We start from the raw sequence: 14,984 nt of genomic DNA, 5'->3' as shown, positions 1-14,984 counted from the left end.
AATCAAATGCTTGGGGAAAATACGATATTATAATAAAAAAAAACATCAACAAAATGTATTGGCTACCAGTAATGCATGTATGATTTATTCAACCTCGGGCGTCTATTTACAAATGAGAGATGTGAATTTATAGTTGCGTCTTCCTGAAAATAATAAAAAGAATTATCTAATTTATAATTCGTCATAAAAATGAAATACAGTGGCAAAGATATGTGAAACTTTTACTTTGAGGTTCTAGATGACAAAACAGCATTGTGGTTCTTTATCGGATGTGAAAACAGTTTTGAGTACAACCATAGGTTTTTAGATCAAATTTAAATAAGTTTATATTGTCAACCATATATTACTTGAAAAAAAAATTAAAAGTGTAATATTTGATATGAGACACCTCCCTTTTTCCGTTTTGCTTAACCAAGTACTACATCTTTGTATTATATGCTTTTACTCCATGTTAACATAATTACCTGTCTAACGACCAGTGCACCAGACTTATTGGTAGGTGGTCACTGTGGGAGGGTAATTGACTACCCTGGTGGTGAACTGACGACGCGGAAGATACCTAATCCTTCGTTGAACAGACGAGTACCCGGGTAGAGTGTAAGTTCTCCTGTAGCGCCTCATATATCCTAGGCCACCGTCAAGACCATAGTCATCGGAATAACCTGCCCCAGCGCTAGAAAAACCGGAGTAAGGTGTTGTATCGACAAAGGAACTGGTAGCCGAGAAGCCGGACCCTAGGGCACCGTCTAATCCTATCCCAGCACCAGCACCAAGCTCGGCGGATGAGAATCGTCTGTTGTATAAGTCGGTGTATGTGGGAGATGTCGACTGATAGGACGTAAAGACGGAAGATCTACCTCCTGTTGAAAGGGGTCCGTAGTTGGTACTTGGATAGATAGAAGAACTTCCTGTCAGTAGAGAACCCGATGAAGTTGAAAACCCATCATCTAGACCACCGAAATCACCAAACCCAGTCCCGCGGGGTCCATTAATATAGCTTTCATCATATAACCGATCTACTCCAAGTCCAGCAGTCGAGAGACCTGATCCACCGATTTCGACTCCAGCGGTTCCAAAGCCACTTAGTCCAGATCCACTTAGCCCAGCATCATATGGCCCCGGTCCATCTAATTCAGGTCCATAGGGTCCGGATCCACCATCTGGCCCTAGACCATAGGGTCCAGGTCCGTCTCCTGGTCCATAGGGTCCGGAGCCACCATCTGGCCCTATACCATAGGGTCCCGGTCCGTCTCCTGGTCCGTAGGGTCCGGATCCACCATCTGGCCCCAGACCATAGGGTCCAGGTCCGTCTCCTGGTCCATAGGGCCCAGGTCCATATGGTCCGGGTCCATCTCCTATAGGTCCTAGATCATAGGGTCCAGGTCCGCCTGTTTCAGGCCCATATGGCCCAGGAAACGAAGTAGAGCCTACAAGGGGAACGGCTGCATCTGGTAAATCGGATGTATCCACACCGCCGTACAATTCCTCGTAAGTAATGGATGGCCTCCCAGTAGCTACAGAGCTTCTGACGAAGGTATTGTCCAGACCCAGAGAGGAGTCCCCACCGATACCGTAGAAGCGCCTGCTCAATGTTGTGGATGTTAAGGCCCCGACGTCATGGACCGAGTACACTCGGATGCCTCGGGCTCTTAGTATTCTGGCCACGAGATCCGAGTATTGATTGTGATAGCGGGGGATGAAGCGTGTCCCCAAGTTGATGACCTCGGGAGGGTTGCCGCAAACCGACGCTACTAGGAGTAGCACACAGAACCACAGTAACGACATCTGAAGAGAGAGAAAATGTTAGTGAAATTACAAAGAGTTTTTTAGCATATCCAGTGATAGCAGACAACAGTCTCGAACCCATCTATCCCCATTCTCTCTAGAATATGAAAAGGTGTCTGAGTGCATTGTTTGTCATGGGTATATATTGTTTTCCTTAATTCCTTCATATCTTATCATGTACACATCAGCTTTTGCATTAAGGTCCACCAAATCTATTCAATGTTAGGAAAGGGTCACAAACCAGACTGAAAGTTACTGTTACAAGGTGTGCAAAATTATCGATTATGCCTGTATTATAATAAATAACGATCCAAGCTATCAAATCAGAATATGTCATATAGTTATTCACTCTTGTTTTAAAATTGTTAAAGGCATGGTAGATTTTCTATAATTTATTTAATTTATTGTGTAAAAAGGGGCATCTTTCATATGTTAAAGGATTATCATCCTTTTGAAATATATCAAACTACATGTATATATCATATGTACAAATCAACTAATATAGCTGGATGGAAGACTGTCCGTCAAAGTTTAAAGTTAAAGCAGATCATGCAATTATTTTCATCAAACTCTAGAAAAGCTTCATCAACACATTTATAAACAAAACGTGAGGTACTCGATCGTGTTTTCTTGATAAGGCAAAATAAAAGATTGTAGCAAATTTTAAAATGCTTCTATTTATCAAAAGAAACATATTTTACATCCATGTATAAACATGGTGCCCCAGCAAAATTCATTTTTCAGAGACAATCAGAAAAATGTTAAATCAAGATAATTAATATTTCTCAATTATTATAAAGCAAATCGTGACTTAATTTATCGATGAACTACCAATTGGGGAGGGGATTTAGCCGCCGAATTCTCACTATTTTTTTTGGGGGGGGGGGGCTAGCGATCAGATATGAAATCCGTTGATAATACAACTTACAAATAATGTTTTCTTATAAACGAAGGTAAATTGCATGTAAAGTACGTCACGTCGAACACGCTTACGGAAAACTATGTCACGTGATATACACGTGGCACATACGAGTAACATTGTAAAAGGTTAACAGTATTTTAAAAGGCTTCCATATATGGGGCGATGCTTAACGTCTGCAGAGATGGAATGTAAGCAGTGTAACCCCAATCATAAATAACTTTTTTTTATCTCCCATGAAAATGATTTTTCTTGGGTAAGAAAGGGAAATCAATCTATAAGAATGCATATATATCAAAAGTTAGGTACACACAGACTAAAAAGAGAAAATCCGAAATTTATTATTATTATTTTTTTTTCCATTTTTACTGGGGGCCGTATGTCACTCCATCCTTATAGTTACTTATTGATATCATAATTCAAAATTTTAGTTACTTATACTGCAGTCGATAAATGAAGCGTTGTAATACGGAATCATAGGAAATATATTTGTGTAAAAACTTACCCCCGTGGTTTCGTTAGACAAGGATTACTAACTAATGTGGACAGCAGAAAAGATCTGGAAAGAGGTTTTATATAGTAGCCACGCCCTCTCAAGAATGACTCGACTGTCATTCATTTGACAGCCTCCAATTATATTGAGGTTCTTCATTTCGAATTTCTTTTAATGCATCGTTTGTTTTTCGTAAAAGGACAATCACTGACCCAGAGATGGTTAATTGGCTAATGTGTTCGGTATATCTTTCTTTCCGAAGCGAAGCATCAATGACATTAAGGAAAACAGAAAGAATCGATCCATCAACTGTACCCACCTTGTAATACCGCAATATGTATAGTACATGATCTGAACATGCAACAGACTACTATTTTTCATTATCAGTGGGAATGAGCTGTAATGTGTGCAAGAAGACTTTGGAATTGCTGAAGATTTACGATTATTCATAAAAATACATAGCATAATTCTCAGCTTCAGAGATAATCGGAAGCGGGTCAAATCATCTATTTTGATTTATATTAATTATTTCTTGTTGATAACAATGTCTATATTACGTATATATAGTGACTTTGTCAAGGTATTTTTTTTTATCTTGATTCATATCATAAAAACAAAGTCACGAGGACGCTTGAACACACGTAAACAATTAAAAGGAATAAAAAAAATTACCAAGAAATGTTATGACGCATATAATTGTGTGTTTAACCTTAAGTTTTAATAGATTTTTAGACGAAAATGAATTTGATAAAAATCACAAAACGTCATTTTGCATATTATTTACATAATCAAAAGGTTTTGTAATTAATTAAAATATACAGATATATATATACACTTGAGCGTATTCCATCATAATCAAGAAACTTCTCAACCATTGCTAATTTTCTGTAGGAATACGTAACCATATCTATTTTACTCTTTTGACCGACTTTTCCTTACATGCACCCATCCTTTATTTATTATATTGTGGAGGCTTTGTTCCGATTAAGATTAATTGTTTATATTTTGCACAGTGTCATCAAGTAAATAATCATCAATTAAAAATGCCATTAAGCTCTTTTATGGCCAACGAAACATTAGATATAAATTTACTTTCATTTAGCACCGATCGTAATTCTACTCATCTATAAATCCATAATCTGGAAACTAAAACCAAAATATTCTTGCATTTAATTTTCTTGCATGAGAAGTTTTCCTGTATATATATGTATATGATATATTTAAGCACGCGTTTACAGAGAGCAGTAAAAAGAAAATGAATGGAAATCGGAGATATTTAACACGGTATTTGTTACAAAAGAAAGAATACATGCAGTCCATTCTAGCATTTAAAAAAAACCCGACTTTGCATTGCTTTTTTCGACCGAAAAATAAAAAACGCAATGAAAACAAAAGACTAGCAAGCAGATCACAGTGTAAATTAGTTGAGTGACACAACATTCCTAATTTCATTCATACGTTGCACAATTAAATGTTTACGGACATGAATTTCACGTTTTTGAGGAATTCGTTTGAGTACTTTTTCCACGTGAACTTCGACTAAAAATGTCACGCAAAATTCATATCTGAGACAAAGTTAACGTTCGGTACATGTATATAAGTTACCTTAAAGTTTTCAAATTCAGAGAATTTAAAACTATCTATAACAATTTTTATAGATAGTTTTAAATTCTCTGAATTTTAAAACTTTAATGTAACATATACATGTGCATGCTAAATATTTGCATCACACATCGATTTTGCATCGGTTTATCGTCTAAAATGATCTTCATATCTTTCATTTGAATGACATACCGCATTCGTAAACCTTGATTAGATGTGAACATACGATACAAATATGAATATTAGATACAAAGTAATTGAATAAAAATTATTGGGAAAAAATCAAGTCAAAATTTTTCGAAATCAATTTCTTCCTAAATGATCCATAAGAGTTCTGAAATTTTATCACTCTACTCTTCAATTCCTTTTAAAATTGAAATTCTTTCTTAATTATTAATTATTTATTAATTTTGCATGGCTATCCATCTGTCCTCTCAATCACTCGACTTTTTCCCTCGCACACCGTATAAAGCTTTCATTACACGATACGTTTTGAATAATTTCACAAAAAGCCACGCCCATTCCATTCTAAAATGCTGTTTATTTCTGAAAGCTCAAAGAATTTAATGGTCCCTGACTGAAAGATAAGCAACAATCAATCTATTCACGCATCAGGAAACAGCCATTTTATTTATGCTGTTTTCTTGATGGTCAATGCTTGTATGAAACTTCACCACGTTGAATTGCATATATTATCTTGTATATATTAAATCGTTCTGACGTCGTCACTTTTTACGATGCCACCCACTTGTAAATATGTACAACTAGACAGGCCTTGCTGGACTTCCGTTTTGTCCAGGCATTAATTATAAATGAATGAGAGACACTATATTCGATGATTATATATACGCTTGGTTTTGATCTTTTTGAATTACAATTCGACCCTCCCCCCCCCCCCCCCAAAAAAAAAAAGAAAATAAATAATAATTTTTTAACAATGTGTTTTCTGCATTTATATAAAGTCTCCAACTAACTTCAAATTTATAAGTCAGGGTACATGTGAACATGTATATTTTTTCAATCCAAACGTACTTATCAATATTTATTATTCTTTTTTATATAAATCTTTTCTGCTATCGTTTATGTATTAAAAAAGTCATTAAAAATACAAAAAGACTGAAATATCTCTCTGTAATGTGTTTCATTTGTAGCAAGTTCTGATTCGTCATTAATAAATGACATTATTTCGTCAATGACTGTTTAGTTGATTTTAAGGAGAAAATTCAACGGGACAGTTCATAGATGGAACGAAAAATGGCGACTGTTAATTGAACAGTCTTTATTGGTAATCTTTAAAATCAATGGATGAGAAGAAACGTCTTTTCGTTGTTTGCATAAAGCGCACATCCTCGTGAAATGCGATGGCGACTTCCTTGTAATATACAAGTAAAAATCTGCCGCGTAGATCATTGCGATCATCCATTACTGGTCCATATACCTGGCACTGCACACACAAAAAAACCATTGTACGTAGATAATGAAAGACAAAGCTAGATGATCAGTCAGAATCCATTAAACTTTCAATTTGTCACATTTTCCTTTGTTTTTCGCAATGTTTTCCTACAATGCACCGTTTGAGACAAATTACATTGCTTGTTTATCGGTATGCATTGGTTCGTGCAAACAACTCCTCATATGCCCAAATTTAAATTATAAGCGGGTTAGATAGGTATGGATGATATTAATCGGTCATTAAATTTGACAGGCGTGTGACCACCATTGAACATTATATTCATTGTTATAAGATCGTCTAAAATTGTCTTCGCCTTATGCAAAAGTGCATGTTTTCATCTAAGTCCGCGTCACTCTGTAGTCGTTTAATCTTTGCTCCTAAAGAATATTCATACCTTTTCTTCATTCGTAGAAAAGTATCAATTATAACTATGATATTTCAATGTTTTCATCAACGTCTGTGATATAAATTAATCGATATTTTTTTAAAAACAATTACAGTAGGGAAAAGCGAGTATATAAAATGAAAAAAAAAATTCACGTCCTTATCTTTCGAATTATCTCATCAACTCAGCACTAGTAGATTGTCACAGTTTTATCAATTCGGAAATTGTACCCTCCATTATTTTTCAAATTTGTTATCTCCACGATGTGTTGATAACATTTTATTTAAGAATCTTTTATCTTTTATATCATATCATGGAAAATATAAGCAAAGACTTTATTTATAAATAAAATCCAAAATATTTTAACTCCAAAAGTAGCCTGGTAATTTCCTTTTCATTTGTTGATATCAACAGGTTAAGTTACAAATAAACAAGAACTAATTATTTATGGAAATGTATCTAAAATTAAGAAACGTCCCATGTGTACTTAAGTTTAACTGACATGAATTCACAAAATGGTCTCCGTTCCTCGCATTTTGAATGAAAACAAACTTTGTTTGAAACAGTTAATTTCTACCTTTTTTATATTTCGTTCAATTGTTTTTTACCAAACGATGTGCACGCCTGGCGCGCTTTCGAATGGACAAGTACGCTCCCTCAACGAGAACTTATAATTCCAATTCATGACTAAATGCGATTGAAATATATATACAATGCATCTACAAATATACACGTAGATAAACGTGCCCTTGAACAAGATAAATTATATGCATTTTAGATAGAGAAATGATAACTTAAAACCTGATGTGAAGTTTTTAATTATTTAATTATCCAACCATTTAATGTAATATGTATTTGAAAGTGTTTGAAACTAATGATGCAAATCAGACTAAAAGTTCGGCATTTCTTTTGTCGAGGTAACAAAAAATCTGACTGAGAAAAAAAGAACGCAGAAAGGAGGGTCATTCATTTTCCGGAAAAAGTAAAAAAAAAAAAAAACCCAGAAAAGAACTATTTGCACTTACGAAAAATTAGCATTTGTTTTATTTGTTTTTGTGAGGCCCGGGGAGATTGTTCACAAGGTAAGAAAAGAAGAGTTTATATTAGGGATGGCAATTGCTAACCGCTTTACCGGTTGTTCGTTCGGAACGATGGTAACCGGTTACAAAATAACCGTTAGGTGTAAAAATATTTTAAAAAAAATTCAAACACAATTTCTTTATAATTTTGATTTTGTAATGATTGGTTTGTTGATATTATATCTGATAAAAAGTGAAGATCATAGAGAGTAGTTGGTATGTAGTACTAAATGACTACTGTAATACAAAAATGTCACTGCATAGTCCATGTCTTTAATCATTAATAAATGGCCATTCGTTCATTGTTGAGTAGCATTACAAAACGTGATACATGTTTCAATATCTTTCTCAAAGGCAAACTTGAATCGGCCTTTGTTTAACACATTTTGGTTTTGAATTCATCTCTAAGCAGAATGTCAACTTGCTATTCAAATATGCGGAATTAGATAATGTGACCGCGGTCATTTTTAAAATTGTTTATGTCTGTTTCACTTTGTTCTTTTTGATTTGATTTTTGTATGAATTATTATCATGATAATATAATTCATTTAATATTCTTATTTACAAATAAACATGATGTTTTACAGGCTTTTGTGAAGTCGTTTTAAGACTTATGATAGGTCTCAAATCTGTTTATGTGGATACAATTTATATAGTATTTAAAGTTTCACTGCGCAGGTTAATTGACTATCCGTAATTTCATTGGCCAGAATTATCCAATGGTATTCAAGTTCATTGTGTATAAGTTACCAATAATTCTAAATAAAGTTAGAGCAGTGTTCCTTTTCCAGAAGATTGTGGCATTTTACGGTACGTAAATTCCATATTTTACTTATGTTTCATATATCGTAGATTCCAAATTCAACATGAAGAATCGGTATTTGGGTAGAGTCGCGAGACCTCCCGTTGATAATTTCAAATATTAGTTTTTATTAGTCCCCTACCGGTTTTCACCGGAGGGGACTATAGCTTTCCTCTGCGTCCGTCAGTCCGTCCGTCTGTCTGTCCCACTTCAGTTTTCCACGCTTTTTTTCTTTAATAATATGAAATTTGTCGAACAGCTTCAGAATGTCAAACTACAGAGAAGTTTACACTTTTGTAGCGTCTGGTTGACATATTTTCGAGAAAATTAATTTTTTTATATTCCAATTTTTTAATGTTCGGGTTCAATATTCTGCATATCAGTGCATTGTTCAAACCGGTGGGTGACGTGTATTGCTTATGCAATACTCTCAGAATGCTTGTTTTTCTGAAAGTTGTAATCAAACTTAATAAAAATATACCAACTGCAGATTTGCTGAATCAAACACTAGCGTAAGACATGAAATTTACAGTATCAGTTTCAATTTTTTGTCTCTGGTTTTAAGTCGCCCTGTACCATTAAACCGGAGGAGACCTAATTGAGTCTAACTCGCCGTCTCACCCTCCGTCTGTCTGACCGTCATTCTGTCCCAACTTTTTTCGAACCCAATTTTGAAAATGGTTTGGTAAACTGATTTGAAACTTGTTGTGTAGTTTCATACTGATAAACTTCAGAACAACTTGGACTTTCCTTACTTTTTATTAACAGGTTGTAGGTAAATATTTTTTTACGTGTAACTCGTACTTACGAATAGGTGAGTGCTACGCTTGATCATCATTCCAATAAAATCACGGCGTAAAACGGAGAGAATACTGTAATTAATCACTGAGACTCATACGCCGATCAAGAGGGGGTCATTTATCAAATTCCAATAAAAAAAAAACCTTTTGGAAATTGCCCCCTCCCTAGGCAAACAAAATGTTCCCATGCCAACCCCCCCACCCCCACGGAATATTTTTTTTTAGATCTGCGAATGCATGTTTACCATTCCGTCCAACACAGAACAACATAATCTCATGTGTTAAGTTATTCAAACTCGAAATGTATTTCGTATATATATGATCGTGTTGGTGCTACACTCAATCAGTATACTAGTATTCCAATTAAAGTCGAGGTGGGAAATCCGGTAAAACATTTCATCAGAAAAAAAGCTTTAGTAGCCACCTCACTTTTGTAACCCTCTGCATACTTTTTCAGGAAACATTTTTTCACAAAATTTTTCAACACTGTTTTAGATAATCTTATCATTTTATTATAGATCCGTATTACATAACAAAAACATATTCTATTTTTGTTTCCAGAGTCTAGCACTATGCGGGGACTCGTTTTTGCACTTTTAGCGGCGGCCTTCGTGGCTTCAGTTCAAGGCCATCGCTACAGAGGCCCAAGATTCATCAATCTAGGAATCACGGGAATCCTTCCCCCAGTTTACGCGGGATACAACAGGGGAACCCTCAGCCGCTTCGGCAGCATTTCCGGATCCTCCCTGAGCCGTACTTTGGATTCAACTTTCCTGGCCAGTGGTGTTACCGGAGGACAAAGCATCGGGTTGAGCTCGGTGTATCCCTACACCAGGAGAAGCACTACAATTAGAACAGTAGCGCCATTCTCTGGTGGATTCCAAACCTACAATGAATTTGGTGGTCTTCCTTCTGTACCTAGTGATGGACCCTATGATCTTGATGGACCTTTATCTGGGTTTGGACCTCGTGGGAGTGACCTAGGACCTTTAGGAAGTGGTGGGCCATTATCTGGGGATAGTGGCGTAGGACCTCTAGATGGTTTTGGACCAAATAACGACTTTGGACCTGATGTTGGCCTTGGGCCTTATGATGGCATAGGGCCGTATGATGGCATAGGGCCTTATGATGGTGCAGGACCTGAAGTTGGCCCCGGGCCTTATGATTATTTGGGACCTCGTAATGGTTTAGGACCTCTTGGCGGTGACGGACCTTTTGGTGGTGACGGACCTTTTGGTGGTGACGGACCTCTTGGCGGTGACGGACCTCTGAGCGGTGACTTCCCAGGAGACGGTTTACTTACCGGAAGACTTGGTGATCTCGGGCCTTTAGGTGGTGGGAGGATTTCAAGTGGTTACTACGGGCCATTAGGATATGACTATGAAGCCAGCCTTGGACGTAGCGGTGCTGGCTCAGTTTATGAATCTTACCGTGGATTGGACGGTTCAGGATATCCTAATCCATACACTGGTTTAGACGGACGCTTCGATCTTGGCGATCGATTCTCGTCATCTGGTGATTATGATTATTTATACAACTATCGTCCTGGGGTTTCCGGTTTTGGCGGCGACTTTTCCGTTTCCGGTGGAGGCCCTGGGTTGGACTTCAACCTTCAAGGTGGAGATGGACAAGGTTTCAGCACTCAGTTTAGTGCATTGGAAGGACAAGGGTCTCTAGGCCGCGGAACCGGAAGTGCCGGACTAGCAGAATCACTGGGCTCTCCAGGTGGACGCTACCTAGAATTAAATAATAATGCATAAGGTAACTATTTAAAGAAGGAAAATTTTATTTTTAAACGATTTTTCCGTTGTACGGTATATAGGGGAGCAATGACATTGTGGTTTTATGGTGTTATGATAACATGAAGCTTTGTATGTGTACGTTATAAGAATTAACATTAAAGAAAAAGTCAAAATCATAGCAGTTGAAAATTTATTCACAGAATAATGCTATTTACTTAATTTTTTTATCTTTTGAATGAATCCATTATATCAATCTTCATCCGTAATGCTCCAAATATATAGCAAAATTTAGCGCATTTTAATATTTTGAGATGGCCCTTAATAAAAGCCGGACGGAAGAATTTAGTGTTTTTACATAAAAGTTAAAAAAATGATATTACTAATAATATATAACAATTTGAGAAAACAAATCGTAGTAGGATTTTTTAAATCTGCTTCGAAGTGTGGAAAATGACAGTTTCCTATATATTCCTATAGTAAATGTACCTTTAATTTGATACGACCCTTGAAAAGAAATGACAAATGGTTTAAAAATAAAAGAGTTTTGCTATAGAAACCAAATCGGCCTCCTTAAACAAACCTAATTAAATATTTCCCTTTTTCTTAATTAATCATTTCTCCTTCCACAGCAAAAGGGGAAACAAATTAATTTGGTGAATTAAAACATAATTATACCATATATACTTATAATTACGAAAGAAAAATAAAGCACAGAAATTCACTGAAATTTTTCATTGTTTTGATGATATATATTTAGAATTTTAAGGGAAACCTTGGCCTCCATGTTGTGACGCACTTCCTTTCGAAATAAACAATAAATTGAAATTATAATTCCCAAAATTGTGACCTAATAGTTTATCGCAATTGGTTATTAAGCGTTAACAACGACTTTGTAAGTCATGTGTTCGAACCCCATGTGTTGGAACTTTTTTTTATTTTTACCTCAGACTTCAAAATTTTTACAACTCAATTTTGATGAAATGTTGTAAAATTTAGAAATTCAAACCAGTGAAGGTTTTTTAAATCCTATTTTGATCATAATGTACTTTTATCCACATTAATAAAAGAATTAAAGAGACTCGTTTTTATTTTATCTTTCAGGCTTTCGAGCCCGACTTCTGGAAAAAGGAAGCACTTGATGTAAAAATCTGGTCTCTCTAAAACATTTATTGTACATGTATATCATATTCATCTTTTTGTCAGACGCCCGGGGACTTTCACATTAAAAAATGTAGCAAAATCTTATGGTTGTTTTTCGCTTTTCGAGGTAGTCTTAAACATGTGCTAATAATGTTGGAATTATTGAACTAGTAACAGAAGAAAATCCTCAGGTTTGCAAAGGACAGTTATAACAACCACAGACAAAAAGCGTCGAGAAAATATGGCAACAAATCTTAATATTACGCAGAAAGATGCTGTTTACCATGGTGATTTCAAAACACCCAATATCGTTTAGGATAATAACAACCATTCGATGGTCGTGACAATTATTAGACTGTATTGATCTTCTTTTAAAAAAGAGTCCATATAAAAATATAGGAAAATGACCGTTAACTAGTGAAATATGTGAATTTTTATATTTTATAGCTTAACAATTCAGATCTTAAAAATTTTAGGAAGATCTGATTGGTGATTTGTTAATCGTCCAGATGGTCATTTTTACGATTGAGCTGATATCAGTTTTCACTACCATATGACAAAAAATGATCGAAGGTTGAACTAGCAAATCAGGATCGACCTATAAATTATCCATCTTTTATAGCTTTACGGTCAATGTAGTTTTCTGACCTTAACCCTCTATAGACATCATATCATGTTGATTATTTTTAGTTATATATATATATATATATACATGTATATATATATATATATATATATATATATATATATATATATATATATATATATATATATATATAGTAGACTATGTATGTATAGTATTATTTTTAAAAATCAAAATTATCGACTGTAGAGAAGTTGATCCAGTTTTCTGACCTTAACCTAGCTTCTAGACATCATATCATGTTTAATATTTTTAGTTAGATATATATAGAACTGGTACACTGATACACTAACGGAACAATGGCGTCGGAAGCAAATTGAAAGTGGGAGGCTAGACTTATCATAAATCTTGACCAAAAAAAGGATTAGGTTATGGTTATGTGTTACTTTGCAAAAATGTAGGGGAAAGCTAAGCGCCCCCCCCCCCTTCCCCAGTCCCTCCGGTTCCGACACATATGCGGATAACCATTAAATAAGAAAGGATTCTATCAGGCGAGCACGTAATCTATTCTTTGCGGTGAGTATTTTTTGTCAGTTCATAAATACATGCATGTATGTAGAAAATGTGTTTTTGAGGTTTTTTGTCACTACATGTACATTTGTATTTTCGGTAGTTAATAAGTTAATGATATGTTCAGTACAAAGGTGTGTTTGGTGAAAATTCGTGAGGCGAAGACTATTACGGAAGGCCATGTGGGCATACGGAGTCGCCATCGATACTTTCATTGATTGGAAGGAAGATACCATCTAGTCCGGGGACTACGGTCCGGATACATCCTATACGGAGAATTGTAAGGCAGTGTGACGAGAGCGAGGAAAGCGAGGAAAGCGAGGAAGGTAGGTGTAGAGAAACAGCACGTGGGCGAATATACTGTAAATTCCTAATTAAACGCGAGGAATAAATACCGGTATCCGCGTAAAATCGCGAGAAGCACGTCACGCGATTCTTAAAATATCGCTTTTAATTTTCAGACATTTGTAAACTACATGAAACTATGATAAAATTTCGGCATTCGCGATTTTATGTTCTCGCGATTTGATGGAAAACCGTTAAATCGCAGAATTAAGTACTCGCGTAAAATAAGGAATCAACAGTATGTATCACCGGTTTTGTTATTTTTTTACTTTATTTTTATAATGAATATGCTCAGTTTTTACAAGGTAATATTTGTTCATCAAAGCCACACAAAATCCCATCCAAATGAATGCCTTATATATGGTGGAAGTGGTGGGTTTTGCAAGAAAAGGCTGGTTACAATGTATGTTGTGTATTAAAATAATTTCTTGTTGATTTCAAGAGGAAAAAAATAATGAATTGTTTCTTGTTGCAAGGTTTATCTCAGCTTGATATCGCACACCTAAGAAGTACTTTATCCTGGTAGGTCAGTTGTCTTGCCTAGAATTTTATGATGTCATCACTTGGTTGGATTCAGAAGGTAGAAGAGGAGGGTATGATTGTGTCTACATGTAATGTATTATGGAAGGCTGGAAGCCTGCTAGCGATGCAGTTGAGTTAGATAAACGAAAAGTTAGACAAGAGAATGAAAATGAGGAGATGTTCTGGAATGCAGAAGTGAGAGAAGCTTCTTTATGAAATTAAGATCTTGATGAAAATGGGTAAAGGTAAATATGAGAAAAATTTGAAGAGAGAGAGAGAGAGAGAGAGAGAGAGAGAGAGAGAGAGAGAGAGAGAGAGAGAGAGAGAGAGACCCATATGGTAAGTTTTTGTTGCCAAAATATGTTGAAGAATATAAGACATACTGTAAAAGTGGCTATTTACGCTGGTGGTTAAGTACGCGTTTTCTATGGTCAAATAATAATGTGGCTGTAAAATACACGGATGTATGATTTACACCTATATAACGTTTTAACTATTTACAATACGCGCGGGAGTCTTTTACGCGGTTTTAAGGTTTTCGCGTAACTAGTGTACCTAAAAGACTTAAATGCTTAATCTTGGCCATGAATTTCAGATGCTGGAGAGGGTAAAGGTTTTTGGAGCAGGTTAAGGTGCTTTGAGCAGGTGCCTTTTGATTGCCATGTCCAAATTACTACTGGTCCTATCTTCACCAAACATGTATTGATGGTGCGTCTTATGATACTTAGATTAATCACTTGAAAGGCTTGAATGCCGACTCTGAG

At 35.6% G+C, this 14,984-nt stretch overlaps 2 protein-coding genes across 3 annotated transcripts; one reads left to right on the top strand and one right to left on the bottom strand.

Moving 5' to 3' along the window:
• Positions 1-56: 56 nt before the first annotated feature.
• Positions 57-3,342, bottom strand: LOC128181076 (spidroin-2-like). Its single transcript, XM_052849329.1, has 3 exons — positions 3,210-3,342; positions 465-1,785; positions 57-143 (listed from the first exon to the last, which is right to left on the bottom strand). The coding sequence occupies exon 2, from the start codon at positions 1,783-1,785 to the stop codon at positions 490-492; it is 1,296 nt and encodes a 431-aa protein (XP_052705289.1). The 5' UTR covers positions 3,210-3,342; the 3' UTR covers positions 57-143; positions 465-489.
• A 4,275-nt stretch (positions 3,343-7,617) lies between these two features.
• On the top strand, positions 7,618-12,296 carry LOC128181180 (uncharacterized PE-PGRS family protein PE_PGRS46-like). 2 transcript variants are annotated; one of them, XM_052849484.1, is made up of 3 exons: positions 7,618-7,719; positions 9,880-11,079; positions 12,162-12,296. In XM_052849484.1, the coding sequence occupies exon 2, from the start codon at positions 9,891-9,893 to the stop codon at positions 11,076-11,078; it is 1,188 nt and encodes a 395-aa protein (XP_052705444.1). In that variant the 5' UTR covers positions 7,618-7,719; positions 9,880-9,890; the 3' UTR covers position 11,079; positions 12,162-12,296. The 2 variants fall into 2 exon arrangements, with proteins under 2 accessions (XP_052705444.1, XP_052705442.1); XM_052849482.1 differs by lacking the exon at positions 7,618-7,719 and adding an exon at positions 8,476-8,526.
• Positions 12,297-14,984: the final 2,688 nt, after the last annotated feature.

Source organism: Crassostrea angulata, chromosome 4 (assembly GCF_025612915.1).
Source record: "Crassostrea angulata isolate pt1a10 chromosome 4, ASM2561291v2, whole genome shotgun sequence".
Classification (NCBI taxonomy): Eukaryota; Metazoa; Mollusca; class Bivalvia; order Ostreida; family Ostreidae; genus Magallana; species Magallana angulata.
The sequence above is the reverse complement of the archived record's forward strand: the minus strand, read 5'-3'. Positions and strand labels throughout refer to the sequence as shown.

What these genes read in the sequence shown, in the direction of transcription:
- LOC128181076 (XM_052849329.1), bottom strand. Translation starts at nt 1,785, where the DNA reads ATGTCGTTACTGTGGTTCTGTGTGCTACTCCTAGTAGCGTCGGTTTGC.
- LOC128181180 (XM_052849484.1), top strand. Translation starts at nt 9,891, where the DNA reads ATGCGGGGACTCGTTTTTGCACTTTTAGCGGCGGCCTTCGTGGCTTCA.